This window comes from Nematolebias whitei, chromosome 9 (assembly GCF_014905685.2).
Source record: "Nematolebias whitei isolate Nwh7 chromosome 9, NemWhi1, whole genome shotgun sequence".
NCBI classification, from domain to species: Eukaryota; Metazoa; Chordata; class Actinopteri; order Cyprinodontiformes; family Rivulidae; genus Nematolebias; species Nematolebias whitei.
The window spans coordinates 52,008,880-52,025,117 of record NC_056506.1 but is presented as its reverse complement, the minus strand read 5'-3'; the positions used below and the strand labels follow the sequence as shown (position 1 = coordinate 52,025,117).

Sequence of the window (16,238 nt, the reverse complement as noted above, 5' to 3'; positions counted from 1 at the left end):
GAGCTGGTGCGTTTGCATTCACACTGCACTGTGCAGTCGAGTCAACCTGTTGAACCAACCTGTTGAAGCAACCTGTTGAAGCAACCTGTTGAAGCAACCTGTTCCCCCGCTCACCTGTGGGGGCGCTGCACCAAGAACTACTGAAAGAAACGACACAAAAACCTCTGAAAACACTTCTTCTTCTTCTGGAAATAAAACCAAAAACGGAGTGGCATCAAGTTTTATCAGTTTTAGGAGTTATAGTTTGTCATTTTTCAACAATGGACTTAGCATGAGAAGAAGATGAGGCAGAAGACCATGGAGAATATTTCAACATTTTTCAGTCTGGTCATCTGGAAAGTTAATTTTTTTTGTGCTGAAACGTTTCGCCTTTGATCCGAAAGGCTTCATCAGTCAAGGAAACACACAACAAAACGGATTCTTCCTCCAACAGCTTACTCCAAAGTGGAACAAACCAGCTTTGCTTGTGATAAGATGTTCACTTTGGTACGCCCCCTCCTCCATTGCCGGCCCTCTTCCTTGTTGACAGTCTTGTCAAACTGTTTGAAAACAACAAAGTCCATGCTCAATAATCCTGGTATAAAATCCAACATTTTTCAGTCAAGAAGACTGAAAGGAAACTGTCCAGATGACCTGACTGAAAAATGTTGGATTGTATACATGGATTATTGAGCATGGACTTTCATGGAGAATATTGTTTTTCACACAAGTCAGCTGACGGCTCCATATAAGAGAAATGTGTGTTTGTTTGTCTTGTGGAGCGGGTCCGGTCTGTTTACATTCACACTGTACTGGAACCGTGCTGGAGTTCTCTTCCACCAGACCGAGACCTAGGTTTTAGCCCGGGCCAGAGTTCGCCTTTTTGTTCCGTGACAGAGTTCGATGGCGCGTTCACACCTCCCCAAACGAACCGGACTTTCTAGGAAAACGAGCTAGAGTTCGATTAAAGTGGACTAAACAGGGCTTCTGTGAATGCACCCTCATGGTGAAAAGAGTTGAATCAAAAAGCGAAGCTCTCAATTTACTGGACGATCTACATTCCTACCTTCATCTATTCTGTTCAATTCAGTTTATTTCTTCAGCTCCAAGTCACAGAAGTCGTTTCAGGGACTGAACAGAAACATTCATCTATAAAATAATAATTTAACAGAAACATTCATGTATAAAATAATAATTGAACATTATTTATCTGAGGAGCAGCTTTGAGTTTAACTCCATCACTGAACTCTCATCTTGAACAAGCATGAAGGTGACAGTGGAAAGAAAAACTCCCTCATGATGAAGAAACCTTTAGCAGAACCAGGATCAGGACAAGAGGACCATCTGCTTCGACTGGCTGGGTTTGGTAAGAACAGATACACAATGGCAGGTCAAGAATCACGTTAAGATAGAAATAGTATCAAATGAAAACTATTAAATTTTAACAATTCATTTAAGGAAATTAGGTCGATTTGTCCTCTAGCAGTCTAAGTCTATAGCAGCATAACAAGCCGACACTAAGTATAGGATTTATCAAAAAGGAAAATCTTAATCCCAGTCTTAAAACTGGACAATGTGTCAGCCTCATGGACAGAAACTGGAAGTTGGTTCCACAAGAGAGGAGCCTGAGAACTGGAAGATCTTCCTCCCATTCTGCTGCTGGAAACTCTAGGAACCACGAGTAAACCTGCAGCCTGAGAGTGAAGTGCTCTGTTAGGAAAATATGGAACAATAAAATCTGTAATATAAGATGGAGCTAGGTTGTTGAGAGGTTTGTAGGTTAGAAGTAAGATTTTGAATTCTATTCTGGATTTGACAGGGAGCCAATGGAGAGAAACTAAAACTGGAGAGAGATGATCTCTCCCAGTAACTCCAGTTAAGACTCTGGCAGCAGCATTTTGGATCAACTGAAGACGTTTTAAAGAAGTATTTGGACACCCAGATAATAAACCATTGCAATAGAAATAATAATAATAATAATTGCAATAGAAATAATAATAATAATAAACTTTCTTTCTATAGCACCTTCCAACAACGCCTTGCATTGACCAAGGTGCTTCACAAGACAAAACAAGATTAAAAACAGGACACAATAAATCAGTGCAAATTAAAAACACAGCGAGAATAAAAGAAGGTAAAAGAGATAAAATAAATAAATACTAAAATACTAAAAGTTAAACATTAAAAGCCCTTTTAAATAAGTATGTTTCCAGTTTGGCTTTGAACAGAACCATATCAGAGATGCTCAAAGGGAAGAGTATTCCAGGCTGTTGGGCCTGCAACAGAAAAGGACCGGTCCACCCATTGTTTGCACCTTGAGCAAGGCACCTCCAGCAGATACTGACCAGCAGACCATAAAGCTCTGCTGGGCTGGTGGACTTTCAAAAGTTCTGAAAAATAAGGCGGTGCAAGGCCATTCAAAGCTTTAAAACAAACAGCAGCAGCTTGAACCGTGTCCTAAACTGAACCGGGAGCCAGTGTAAAGAAGAAAGGACAGGAGTGATGTGTTCATATTGTAGTATGAACATATGCATGAGATATATTCATAAATTAAACGGATTCTTTCATTTTTCTGGACTGTATATAATGTGCATTGAATTTAGAAAATGTGGACGTGAGACGTTAATTATCTTTGACTCACCACGACAGTGGATCATTTATTAACATAATCAAGTTTAACACATCACACATTTACATTAATTGGCAAGAATTGAGAATAACGACAGCTATTAATCAGTTTACAGGAAGTGAACAATGCGGCGATCGTTCTCACTTCCAACAAAACAGCAGGTATTACCACACGGCGGTGGTGAAAACTTTGCTTCAGACATTTCTAAAAATATCTGGATTAATTTGCTAGCAGATAGGAGAGTTTAAAGATGGAAAGATGAAGTTTATCTACAGAGAGATGTGTGAGGGAATTTGTCTGTTTTAACCAGAACTGACACGCTCCTTCTTTTCCAGCTTGGCCCAACGGTACACTTTCGGTTGAAGATCGACTTTTTACCTTTTCTGAAGATATATCAGTTCCGGCGTGAAGTCCCACTTCGAGCCACCTTTTCAGCGTCTCCGTAAGAGCAGCTAAAAACCTCGGGAGTCGTGTGGAGGTCATCCAAAACAGACTTTCATAATTCCCAGAATCTCCTCTCGTTCAGCTTAGTGGCAGCTGTATTGAGCATGCTGCATTCCAGCATTCTGCATTCTGGAACTCCAAACTCTCTTGTTGAACTAGGAAGTGCCAACATTTAAAGGGCTCTACTTCCGGTTCGTTTGGGAGTTTCTGATTGGTCGATGGACCAAAACAGAGGTGTGTTTTGTGATGTAAGGTGTTATGAAAAGTCAAGGAAAAGATTAAGATTGTTTAAGAACAGACAAAAAGATATTATGAAGAAACCAGACTTCGTGGAGCCAATTCTCCAGTATCTTGCTGTAAAAGTTAAACATGACATTTCTTTTCAGTAAACTTTCAGTTGACCGAAACTTGAACTTCGACACACTTACAACTTCGCTCATTGAAGACAGAAAATCAAGAAATTGAATCATTACTCTGTAACGTATTCCAACTTGATTTCACTTTGAATGAGGATTAAGAATCATTATTACTGTTTCACAGTTAATAAAAAATGAGTAGTTCACTTCAACATTCAAACATTGTTTGAACTAACACAATTTGATTATCAAACATTTGTAAAATAGTAATGATAATAGAGAATAGTCTTTTTTTACTTGATTGATTCAAGAAAGAAAGTCTCAGGATGGGTCAACCTGTATTTCTGGATGCAAATCAATGAAATGACAAGTTATGTACTTAAGGTCAAATCCTGACCTTAGGCTTAGTTCACTACAATATTTACATGTGTTAGTCAACAAGCGAGCAGCAGAGTTTTGTACAAGCTGTAAACGGGAGATAGAAGATTGATTAATACTGACATATAAGGCGTTACAGTAATCAAGCCTAGAGCTCACAGAGGCATGGATGGCCTTCTCCAGATCACTACGGCTAAGGAGTGATTTTAGGTCGTTTTCACACTAGATAGTCCGGTAGACTCGGTTCGGTTCTGGACCAATATTCATGAGCTTTTGTTACATTTGAGCTGGTGCGTTTGCATTCACACTGCACTGTGCAGTCGAGTCAACCTGTTGAAACAACATGTTCCCCCGCTCGCCTGTGGGGGAGCTGCACCAAGAACTACTGAAAGAAACGACACAAAAACCTCTGAAGACACGTCTTCTTCTTCTTCTGTAAATAAAAATAAAAACGAAGTGGCATCAAGTTTTAGCAGTTTTAGGAGTTATATTTTGTCATTTTTCAACAATGGACTCAGCATGAGCAGAAGATGAGACAGAAGACCATGGAGAATATTGTTCTTCACACAAGTCAGCTGACGGCTCCATATAAGAGAAATGTGTGTTTGTTTGTCCTGTGGCGCGGGTCCGGTCTGTTTACATTCACACTGTACTGGAACCACTGGAGTTCTCTTCTACCGGACCGAGACCTAGGTTTTAGCCCGGGCCAGAGTTCGCCTTTTTGTTCCGTGACAGAGTTCGATGGCGCGTTCACACCTCCCTAAACGAACCGGACTTTCTAGGAAAACGAGCTGGAACTGGATTAAAGTGGACTAAACAGGGCTAGTGTGAATGCAGCCTTACTTTAGAAAGCAGACGGAGCTGAAAGAAGCTGGTTTTCACAACAGAACTCATCTGTTTATCTAACTTTAAATTACAGTCGAGCTCCACTCCTAGATTTTTTACCACCTGGTTGGCGTGGGGGAGCGGAAAACCTAGACTGGGAGAGATGTTGCATGAATTACTGGAAGCACCAAATAAAATCCATTCAGTTTTATCGTTATTTAGGTGGAGAAAATTCTGAGACAGCCAGTGCTCAATGTCGTTTAAGCAGCTGGCAACAGAGTTTAAACTGAGTGAGGAACTGGGAGTGACCGGCAGATAGATTTGTACATCATCTGCATACAGATGAAAAGACAGATTATGGCGTGCAATGATGGGTCCTAACGGTAGCATGTAAAGTGAGAACAGGCCCCAGAATGGATCCCTGCGGTACGCCAGAGGTCAAAGAGACTGAAGAAGAGGACAGATCACCAATCATAACAGAGAAAGTGCTGTCTGTTAAATAGGACTTAAACCACTCAAGCACAACTCCCTGAAGGCCAACCTGCTGAGCCAAACGAGGGATCAGGACCTGATGGTCTACAGTATCAAAAGCTGCTGAGAGGTCCAACATCACCAGCAGAACAGTTTTTTTGGCATCAAGGGACAAAAGAATATCATTCTGTACTTTGAGTAGTGCAGATTCAGTGCTATGGCGGGGTCTGAAGCCAGATTGAAATTTTTCAAACAAGTTGTTGTGTTCTAAAAAAGATTGCAACTGAATGAAAACAACCTTTTCCAGAACTTTGGATAAAAATGACAAGTGTGAAATTGGCCTGAAATTAGAAAAAGCTGTAGGATCTAAACCCGTTTTTTTAAGAAGAGGCCTGACCGCAGCATGTTTGAAAACAGACGGGACATAACCTGAACTTAGACAGCTATTAATAAATGTCAGAAGACAAGGACCAATAACATCCAAGGACTGCTTGAACATCTTAGAGGGAATGATGTCCAGGGTACAGTTTGTAGGTTTCATCTGCTGAACCACCTTAACGAGGTGAGGTAGTGAGACCAGGTGGAACTGATCAAACACAGCAGAGGTTATTGAAGGAGCACATAACTGAACAGCATTATATAGGGAGAGTAACGAGCGGCACCTGAACGCAGCATAAAGCTCCAGCTTTCCTCACGCGGACTCTCGCAGACTGCCGGAGCGGAAGAAGAGAGGTTCTGGTGCCGACAACTGACACTTGTTTGAGGTTTGTCGAGACTTTGTTGGGAGAAAGAAGGCGGTAAGGCACGGCTGAGCTGTGAATGGTTGGAAGGATGTCAGAGGGAAATGATTTATCAGGAAGTGATTTAGCAGAAATGGAAGAGGGAGCGGACGGTGTTGAAAATGAAGGGATATGGCAGACCCATAAATCTAAACACAAACGGAACAAAGCAAAACATCACGTAGAGTCGTCAGTTTCAGAAGCTGAAGATGAATTAGTGAAGGTGATAGAGTTTAAAATCCTCTTAAAGTTTGTCAAAGAAGGAATGTCATTTGGTACGTTAAACCCGATTAAGCTTACTAAAGAAATCAACTCGCTAATTGGAAAAGTGAAACTTGTAAAAGTGCTTAGAGATGGATCTGTATTGATCATATGAAATGATGTTAAACAAAAAGACAGAGCACTACATGTAAGAACAATCCTAGGTGAAAATGTGAGTGGAAAATTAATTGATGACAAAAAATACGTTTGTGGCGTTATTTCCGGTATACATCCTACGGTGACAATTGAGGAGATTAAATCTAATGTCTCAGGAGGGAGAGTAGTAGAAGCCAAGCGACTGACAAGAAATAAAAATGGAGAAAAAAGTGATAGCTTTTCCATAATGTTGAAATTGGAAGAAAAAAGTCTGCCGGACAAGGTGTTTGTGGGTTATATCAGTTACAATGTCCGACCATTTATCCCTCCACCATGACGATGTTTTAAATGTCAGAAATATGGACATATAGCTGCAGTATGCAAAGGAAAACAGAAGTGTGGGAGATGTGCTGGGGACCACGAATATGGGAAATGTAAAGAAGGAGTGCCACTGAAATGCTGTAATTGTGGAGGTGAACACAGCTCAGGATTTAGGGGATGTGAAGCTAGTAAAAGAGCCGGGGAAATCCAACAACTTAAAGTCACTACAGGCATCACATATGCTGAAGCATAAAGAAAGTCCCTGTGAAACCAACTAATTATCCAAAGAACATACCGGAAACAGGAAAAGTAGAATTGCATGTTACAGAAGGATGCAAAGTAAAAGAAGACACTTTAATCATGAACAAGGAAGATTTTGTGTTGTTCATGGTCGAGGTTGTGAATTGTACTGCTCAAACACAAAGAAAAACAGAAAAAATACAAATAATAGTAAAGGCAGCTCAAAAATATCTAGACTACAAAAATGTCAGCTGGGAATCAATCAAAGCAAAACTAAAGGAGATACAATCTTCTCAAACTCAATCATGCAGCGGTGGCCTTTCCTCCTCATGTTAACCATACTTGAATGGAATGCTAGGAGTCTACTTAGTAATGGATTAGAATTTAAAAAATACATTTCTGATTTAATAGTGAAACCGCATCTGATTTGTATACAAGAAACCTGGCTTAAACCCCAATTGGACTTCATAATACATGGATATTCAGCAATTAGAAATGACAGGAGGAAAAAACAAGGTGGGGGAGTGGCAACTTTTATACAGAATGGTCTAAGATATAAAGTAGAATCAATTTAGTAAAAATCATGAAGCAATAGTAATAAAAATTTGGATAGAAAATGGTCAGACTACAGTGATAAATTTTTATAATACGAACAAAAAATTGTCCATTCAAGAACTCAATGAAGTAAATGTACAGAATGTTGGCAAGACTTTGTGGTGTGGTGATTTCAATTCACATAATAAATTATGGGGAAGTAAAAATACAGATGCAAATGGAGTGGTAATTGAAGAGTTCCTTGAATCACATTCAATGGTATGCGTTAATGACGGTAGTCATACTAGATATGACTGTAATAGGAATCTAGGAAGTATTATAGACCTAACGTTAGTATCTAATACAATAGCGGGAATTACATCTTGGGAGGTGCTGAGTGATTCTCCCATGGGTAGTGACCATTTTCCTATTAAAATAACAGTTGGAACTGAAGTAGAAATTGAGGAGGAAGGGCAGATACCAAGATGGAGATTAAATAATTTATTTATTTAATTTTATTTAATTATTTCTATAGCACTTTACACAACCATGATGATGGTGACCAAAGTGCTTAACAAAAAACAGTACTTAAAATGACAATAGGTTAAAAGCAAGAAAACACAACATAATAGCACAAATAAAACCAGAAATGTCACCACATATTTACGTACTAAAATAAGGCTAATTGGGACTTATTTAAATATTTAGTAGATATCCAATTTAATAAACTAAATAAAAACATGTTTAGCGATGTGGAGATGTGTCATTCAAAGATTGCATCTGTCATCATTACTGCAGCTAAAACTTCAATTTCCAAAACTAGAGGTAGAGGAATTAAAAAATCTGTTCCCTGGTGGAATGAGCATTGTAGCAATGCTATAAGAGAAAGAAATAAAGCATTTAAATTAATAAGAAAATACCATACCATAGAGGCGTTAATACAATTTAAAAAAGCACAAGCTATAGTTTGGAAAACTGTAAAAACAGCAAAAAAGGCATGTTGGAGACAATATTGCAACTCGATTGGAAGGGAAACCAAGCTAGCGGAGGTGTGGAGAGTTATTAAAAATATGAATGGCGTTAATAAAACTTTGTCTCTACCTGTTCTAGAACTAAATGGAAAGATAGCAGGTAGTAATAATGAGAAAGCAGAACTATTAGCAGAAACAATAAATAAAATACATAGTTCTGAAAATATATCTGAAGATATAAAAAGAAATAAAGAAAAATTAATATCTGAAAACACAGACATAAATGTTCAGAGAGTAATTTCAGATCTAGATCTTGATATGCCCTTCAATATAAATGAGTTACAAAAAGCTATTATTAATTATAGACAAACAACACCAGGTAAAGATGGAATACGTTATACAATGCTTAAACATTTAGATAAATCATCAATTTTTGTTTTATTAAAGTTCTTTAACTTGATCTGGAAAACTGGACATATTCCTGTAGAATGGAAACAGTCAATAATAATTCTCGTGTTAAAACCAGGGAAAAAGGCAAATGACCCATCTAATTATAGGCCAATTGCAATTACCTCACAATTAGGGAAAATAATGGAAAGGCTTGTAATAGATAGACTTACATATTTTATTGAAAGAAAAAATGCATTATGCCCGTATCAAAGTGGTTTTCGCAAAGGTAGAAATACAATGGATGCAATATTGTGCCTAGAATCAGAAATAAGAAAAGCACAAACAAATAAAGAATTGGTGATAGCAGTGTTCTTTGATATAGAGAAGGCATATGATATGTTATGGAAGGAAGGATTATTGATTAAATTAAGGAACATGGAAATAGGAGGTAAAATGTATAACTGGGTTTTGGATTTTTTGTATGGAAGAGAAATAGAAGTGAAGGTGGGGAGGAATTACTCTACCAAATACTCTGTTGAGAACGGTACCCCGCAGGGAAGTGTGTGTAGCCCAATTCTTTTTAATATCATGATAAATGATATATTTGATGAAATAGATAAAACAATAGGTAGATCATTATATTCAGATGATGGGGCTATATGGGTGCGAGGACACAATCTGGTACATTTACAGAAAAAGATGCAAAAGGCTATTTCAAAAGTAGAAGATTGGGCTAATAAATGGGGATTTAAGATGTCAATAGCAAAAACTAAGGTAATTTGTTTTTATAAAAGACATAAGGATGTTAAGTTAACTCTTTATAATCAAACTCTTGAACAGGTAAAGTCAGTGAGGTTTTTAGGTATCATTTTTGATGAAAGCTTGACATGGAAACAACATATTGAATCAGTTCAAAATAAATGTAAAAAAGTTAACAATTTATTAAGATGTCTCTCTGGACAAGAATGGGGAGCATCAAGAAAAGCACTGTTAGGAGTATATCAGGCCCTCATGAGATCATCATTAGACTATGGATGTGCTCCAAGACTGTTGGGAACATAATAACTCTAATTGTACTAGTTTTGGATGGATTGGGAATATTAAAGCTACAAATCTTGGTTTAAATAAATTCCAATATAGTATGACGGCTCCTCAATCTTCAATTCCACCATGGCTATTTATATATCCAGACATTGATCTACATTTGGGGGAACTTATTAAAAAAACAAAGACACCAGTATGGAAGGTAATAGATAAGTACTTTGAAAAGTATACAGATAACATTGTTATTTATACAGATGGATCTAAAGATCCAATAACTGGTAAAACTGGAGCAGCAATTAATATCCCACACCATAAAGTCTTGCTTAAGAGGAGAACAGCTGACCATTTAGCAATTTATACAGTTGAATTATCAGCCATTATATTAGCATTACAATGGTTGATCGATAATAACATTGAGGGAGAAAACCAGTATTTAATAGCATCTGATAGCCAAGCAGCATTGCTAAGTATAAGGATTGGCAAATCCTGCAGATTGGATTTGTTATTTGAAATAAACCAATTACTGTTACATCTACAAAATAAAAAATATTGTATCAGATTTCTATGGATCCCTGCACATGCAGGTATAGAAGGTAACGAGGAAGTTGATATACTGGCGAAACAGGCTTTAAAGTCGAAAAGAGTTCAATTAAAAGTTCCATTAAGTAAAAGTGAAGAAAAATCTATTGTAAAAAACGAAATTCTTAAAAACTGGAACGAACAATGGGATAATATTGATAACGGAAGACAGTTATATGAAATTCAAAAGGATGTGGGGGATAATAAATATATGAGCGGAAGGAGAAAGGAGGAAGTAGTTATGGCTAGACTCAGAATGGGGCACTCTGGGCTTAATAATTCTTTGTACATGATAGGTAAGCATGAAAATGGGAATTGTAATTATTGTAATAGCAAGGAAACAGTAGAACATGTATTGTTACAGTGTGTGAAATATTCAGAGGAACGCCAACTTTTAAAATCATCACTGAACAAAAAGAATATAGAAATGTCCTTGTTCTATCTATTGGGATATGGATCAAGATATGTTGCAACTCAATTGTTTACATTTTTGAATAGCACGGGAATAATAAATCGAGTTTAATATTGAGTATATAGATATGAGTCTGTCGCTGCATATTCATGTAAGTACTTTAGTGAGGGTCAGGGTGGGCATATATTCATCATACACGTCATTTGATGTGTTGAATTCCCTCTGACATCACTGAAGACCACACTCCAGTTTGGTAGGTGGCGGTAAATGCTCCTTAAGTTGGTTGCCAACCACCAATAAAAACCAAAAGAAGAAGAAGAAGAACAGCATTATATGTACTGACAATGTTCTGCTTGATAGAGTCTATTTTGTTCACAAAGTAATCAAGAAAACCATCACAGGTAGACTGTGTAGCAGTTTTCAGAACATTGATGGAGGGATTAATGACAGACTGAATGGTATTAAATAAAACCCTTGGTCGGTTACAGGCCCTTTTGCCTAGTTCAGTGAGGACTGAACTAGGCAAAAGGGCCTTCTCCTACTCCGCTCCTGTTTCCTGGAATATCTTACAAAAAGATTTGAAGCTCTCGACCTTTGACCTCTCTAAGTGTCTTTAAGAATCTGTTGGACTCCTGGCAGGGTCCAATGCAGACATGTTCCTGTTTTTAGTTTTCTACATTTGTCTTGGAATCTAGCTGTTTTTTGTTTTGTTACCTTTTTCCTTTTAGCCATCCTATTTGTTAAAAAAAAACAAAAAACTGTAGTATGACTTTTTATAACTGTTTATTGTTGTTGCTGTTGTCCATTGTTGTCTTCATTCTTTGTTAAATCAGGTCTCTCTTGTAAATGAGTCCTCGAGGCTCAATGGGACTTATCTGTAGAAATAAAGGTTGATTGATACAACTGGTAGAAATTAAATTGGAAAGATATTGTGATTTGGCCTGCTGAACAGCTTTTTGATCTTCATGAAGACAGTCTCTCAGTATGTCCTGGGACACATGGAGCCTGTCTTTCTTCCTTCTGCGTTCTGCTTTCCTGCAGCGTTGTCTAAAGGTCCGAGTGGTACCATTAAGCCAGGGATCTGGCTTGATTTTTGTAGAAGTCTGTCTTAAAGGAGCAATGGAGTCCAAGATCTTTGTAGAAGTGTACTGAAAGGAGGTGATAAATTCTTCTGGATGTAGAGATGAGTCCAGACTTTCAGCGGAGTAGAAGTCAGTGCTTCTAAACGCAGCAGCAAACTGACCTGGAGTGGAGGGAGTGATGAAGCGGCAGCGACGTTGCTAAGAAGCACTAAGTTCTTCCTTAACTTGTATATTTTATTTCCCGAGTGTGGGGTTGTGAACATTTGGTTGGGTGTCAAAGTAATACTGAAATGTTTGTTACCATGTGGGTGTGTCCTCTGTGGCAGCCATCTTGTGTTCCAGCTAAAGGGGAAGCCCGCCTCAAACCCAGCTCTTTTATAGGAAGTGAGCTGATGAGAGCAGGAGTTTGATTGGTGAATTGAAGGAAAGTCAAAGTAATCAATTAAAAAGAATAAATTGTGCATCTGTATACATGAAATGTTGTTCAATATTTCATTACGCAGACTCTCTCACTGGTACATTTTCATCTTTAAATCACTTCTTGGTCTGCTGCCTTCATACATCTCCTCCTACATGTCTCTGCGTGAGTGCAGCTACGGAGTGCGCTCTCAGGACATCATTACCTGCAGTGTTCCCTCAGTGAGGACTGAACTAGGCAAAAGGGCCTTCTCCTACTCCGCTCCTGTTTCCTGGAATATCTTACAAAAAGATTTGAAGCTCTCGACCTTGACCTCTCTAAGTGTCTTTAAGAATCTGTTGGACTCCTGGCAGGGACCAATGCAGACATGTTCCTGTTTTTAGTTTTATACATTTGTCTCGGAATCTAGTAGTTTTTTTGGTTTTGTTACCTTTTTCCTTTTAGCCATCCTATTTGTTAAAAAAAAAAAAAAAACTGTAGTATGAGTTTTTATAACTGCTTATTGTTGTTGCTGTTGTCCATTGTTGTCATCTTTCTTTGTTGAAATCAGGTCTCTCTTGTAAATGAGTCCTCGAGGCTCAATGGGATTTACCTGTATAAATAAAGGTTGATTGATTGATTACCCATAAATAATTGTTAATGTTCAGATTGTTTATGTGATAATGAACTTTGTTGTTTTTTTTCATTCTGGAAGGCTGAGATGACTGGCCAATTCGAATTGAAGGCGGGGTCTGACTGGGTATACATATGGGTGGACTGCTGAATGTACAGGAAGAGAGTCTGATGGAAGGCTTGTCATTTTGGGAGCTGATGTGTTCTTTTTATGCCTGGAAACATTAAACCAACCTTGTTTGCTGCCCATCCAAGACAGACTGATGTCTCCTCTTTTCCACGCGACACTTCTCTGTGTGACAGACGTGCTGGAAGCATAGTCTTTACCAGGGGAGGAGTGGAAAATTCAAATATAATAGGAAAGTGGTCTGAAATACAAGTGTCCAAAATTTCTATAACAGATACACGAAGGCCGTGAGAGATGATCAAGTCCAATGTATGACCATGACTGTGTGTGGACCCTGACACAGATTGTGACAGGTTAAAAGAATCCAGAAGGCTTTGAAAGTCAGCAGAAAGTTGGTTACAGGGACAGCAAACATGAACGTTAAAATCACCAAATAAAAGCAAACTGTCAAATTTTGGCAATAGTTCAGCTAACAGTTCTGAGAACTCATTAATGAAATCCTTATTATATTTTGGAGGGCGATATAAAACACCACACAGCAGGGGGTGTGCAGATTCCATCACAAACAGCTGAAGCTCAAAGCTGCTGTAGTTTTTAGGAGACAGTGGGCAGCAGGTGAGTTTATCCGCCCCCAAGGCCAGACACACGCGGCGCACTCAGGTAGGAGGAGCCAGGTGGGAGGAGCTCAGAAAATGCACTGTTGTCCCCTGGTTTCAGCCAGGTCTCAGTCATCAGAAATAAATCCAAACGATGAGTAGAGATCAGATCGTTTAGCATAAAGGTTTTATTTGAGAGCGATCGGGCATTAAACAGGTGCTGCACATGCTGGTACACAGCCGATTGCGTCATCAGCCGCTCGGGCAAGCGGGCGGAGGTTCTGTTGCATGCAGGCCCCCCTCCTGGTCCCCACAGAGCGACAAGGTGGAAACTGAAAGTTGACGCCAGGATTAACAGGAACGAGGCATCGATGATGATAAACCAGGGAACGACGGAGGTCTAAGATGCCAAACTCTGAAGGTAAGTCCTGCAGTAGAAGCCGATGATCAACTGTACTGTGAAAGGAAAGGTAGAATTTGAATTTAACGAGGACCCGCTCTCCTTCCACGTCTTCTGCGGCATTTGTTGCGTAGCAACGTCCCGATAGTGCGGCGTAGATAGGCTGGCACAGACGCCAGGAAGGGCGGTGGTTTCTTAAAATGTCCAGTTTTACCAAAAACCAGTGCGTTGTTTAGTGAATCCTGGATCTTTAGCAGAGTTGAGCGGTCGTACGCTAGAAGTGAGGATACATCATGGATGAAGAGAAGACAAAACACGAGTAACTTTAACAAATTCAGGAGAGGGAGACTGCATGCCATCAACAAAGGCGCCATCTTTTCTGCCATCAATAGTCCAGTCTAGACGTGACAAATGCATGGACCAGTTTTTCTGCATCATCTTTAGATCAGATGTTTCTAATGTTAGTGATATTACGCAGGTGGAAGAAGGAGGTTCTAGTAACGTTTTTAATGTGGGGGATAAAAGACATGTCCTGATCAAAAATAACACCAAGATTTTTAACATTAGAGCTGGAGGACAGATTAATGCATCTAAGGAGGGAGAAAGACTGAAACATTCATTCCTAAGGTGCTCAGGTCCAAAAACCAAAACCTCAGTCTTGTCTGTTCAACAGGAGAAAATTAAGGGTCATCCAGGTTTTTATGTCTTTAAGACATGCTTGTAGTCTAAGTAGCTGATTGGATTCATTGGGTTTAATGGACAAATATAATTGTGTGTCATCAGCATAACAATGAAAATGTATCTCATGCTGTTTACCTTACCAGATGCCCGAGCCACCTCAACTGGCTCCTCTCGATGTGGAGAAGCAGCAGCTCTACTCTGAGTTCCTCCCGGATGACCTAGCTTCTCATCCTATCTCTAAGGGAGAGCCCAGACACCCTGCGGAGAAAACTCATTTCTGCCGCCTGTATCTAAGATCTTGTTCTTTTGGTGTTGGACTGGATCGGGTGACAAATCTATTGTACCTTCAGTTTGTCCCTCCTGTTCCTCCTGGAGGACTGTATGTGATGTTTGGACCATCATGTCAAATAACTGAACTGGTTCTGATGATTACTACCTCCAAACTGATCCACACATGCTTACATGTGTAACTGAGTCTTGTGTACCACAAGGTTAAGTGTTAGGACCCACCTTCTTCACAGTCTATATAAGTAATGTAGGTCCGATCGTCCCTGATGCATCCTTACATTTCTATGCTGATGGCACAGTTGTTTGTTCTAGAATTGCGCCGCTCAAGGTGGCTGCATGTTGGAGCAGCTCTTACTTTCATTCTGAGATTTTGCTTTTGGAAACTTTAATTCCTTTTTTCTGGATGTAAATCCCTTTTTTTCAGATGATTACTTCCTTTGAAGTCAGTTGCTGTGCAGCTGGAAGGATTTTTACTGAAACATTTTTTACTTTTGGACATTTGTAATGATCCAATGTTAGGATCACAGCTTTGGATCCTTCCAGGGCTTGTTGAATTCAGAGAACCATACTGGTGTTCTGTTGCTAAAGACATGTGGAGGTCTCCCTCCTTTGCTGAAGAAATGCCACCTGAGCGACATGGATCTGATTTAGAACCACACCTGAACAAGACCTGGGTCAGATCCTGCTCAGACTCATGAAACCATCTGAGTTGGGTCACATCTGCCTAGAGTGAAAACAAAGCCTCAGATACACTAAAGGAGGAGTCTAGCCTACAGGTAGTGACATCACACAGGTGATGATGTCACGCTCTGTTCAGGTGTGCTACTGTCACCTGTCTCTCCCATGGCATAGAGAGTGTAGCCATCAATCTGAAAGAAGTTCGGGAAACGTTCTCGATTGATCCACGCCTTCAGGTCACCGTCAAGTTCCTCTGAAACACAGAACCAGATCCATGAGTCCCACCTGATTGGTTGGATGTGATGTCATCAATTATAGGTCAAAGGTCACACCAACACTGTAGACACCTGTTGATCATCTTACAAACATGTTTAAAAAGTTCTGTGTTCAATCATATATGGTTCCTGAGTGGACATGTTCTGCTCTGTCCCTCAGTGAGGACCAGGACTCTGGACGTGTCCCTTAATGTCTCACCACTGTAGATGTAGAATGTCCCATCTTTAAAAATCAAAACCGCAGGCAGCGAGGTCAGAGTCACAGTCTGAAACACAAATTAACCACAGTCTTTAAACACAACACAGTCTGAAACACAAATTAACTAGTCTTTAAACACAACACAGTCTGAAACACAAATTAACTACAGTCTT

General features: G+C 39.3%; 1 protein-coding gene across 1 annotated transcript in view; it reads right to left on the bottom strand.

The window, feature by feature from the left end:
* LOC119414348 (protein disulfide-isomerase TMX3) overlaps positions 1 to 16,238 on the bottom strand; it is a 51,899-nt gene that overhangs the window by 4,298 nt on the left and 31,363 nt on the right. The window contains exons 9-10 of the mRNA XM_037681440.1: positions 16,066 to 16,132; positions 15,746 to 15,844 (exon numbers count right to left, since the gene is read on the bottom strand). Coding sequence (XP_037537368.1) covers positions 15,746 to 15,844; positions 16,066 to 16,132 — 166 coding nt within the window. The remainder of the gene's footprint in view (positions 1 to 15,745; positions 15,845 to 16,065; positions 16,133 to 16,238) is intronic.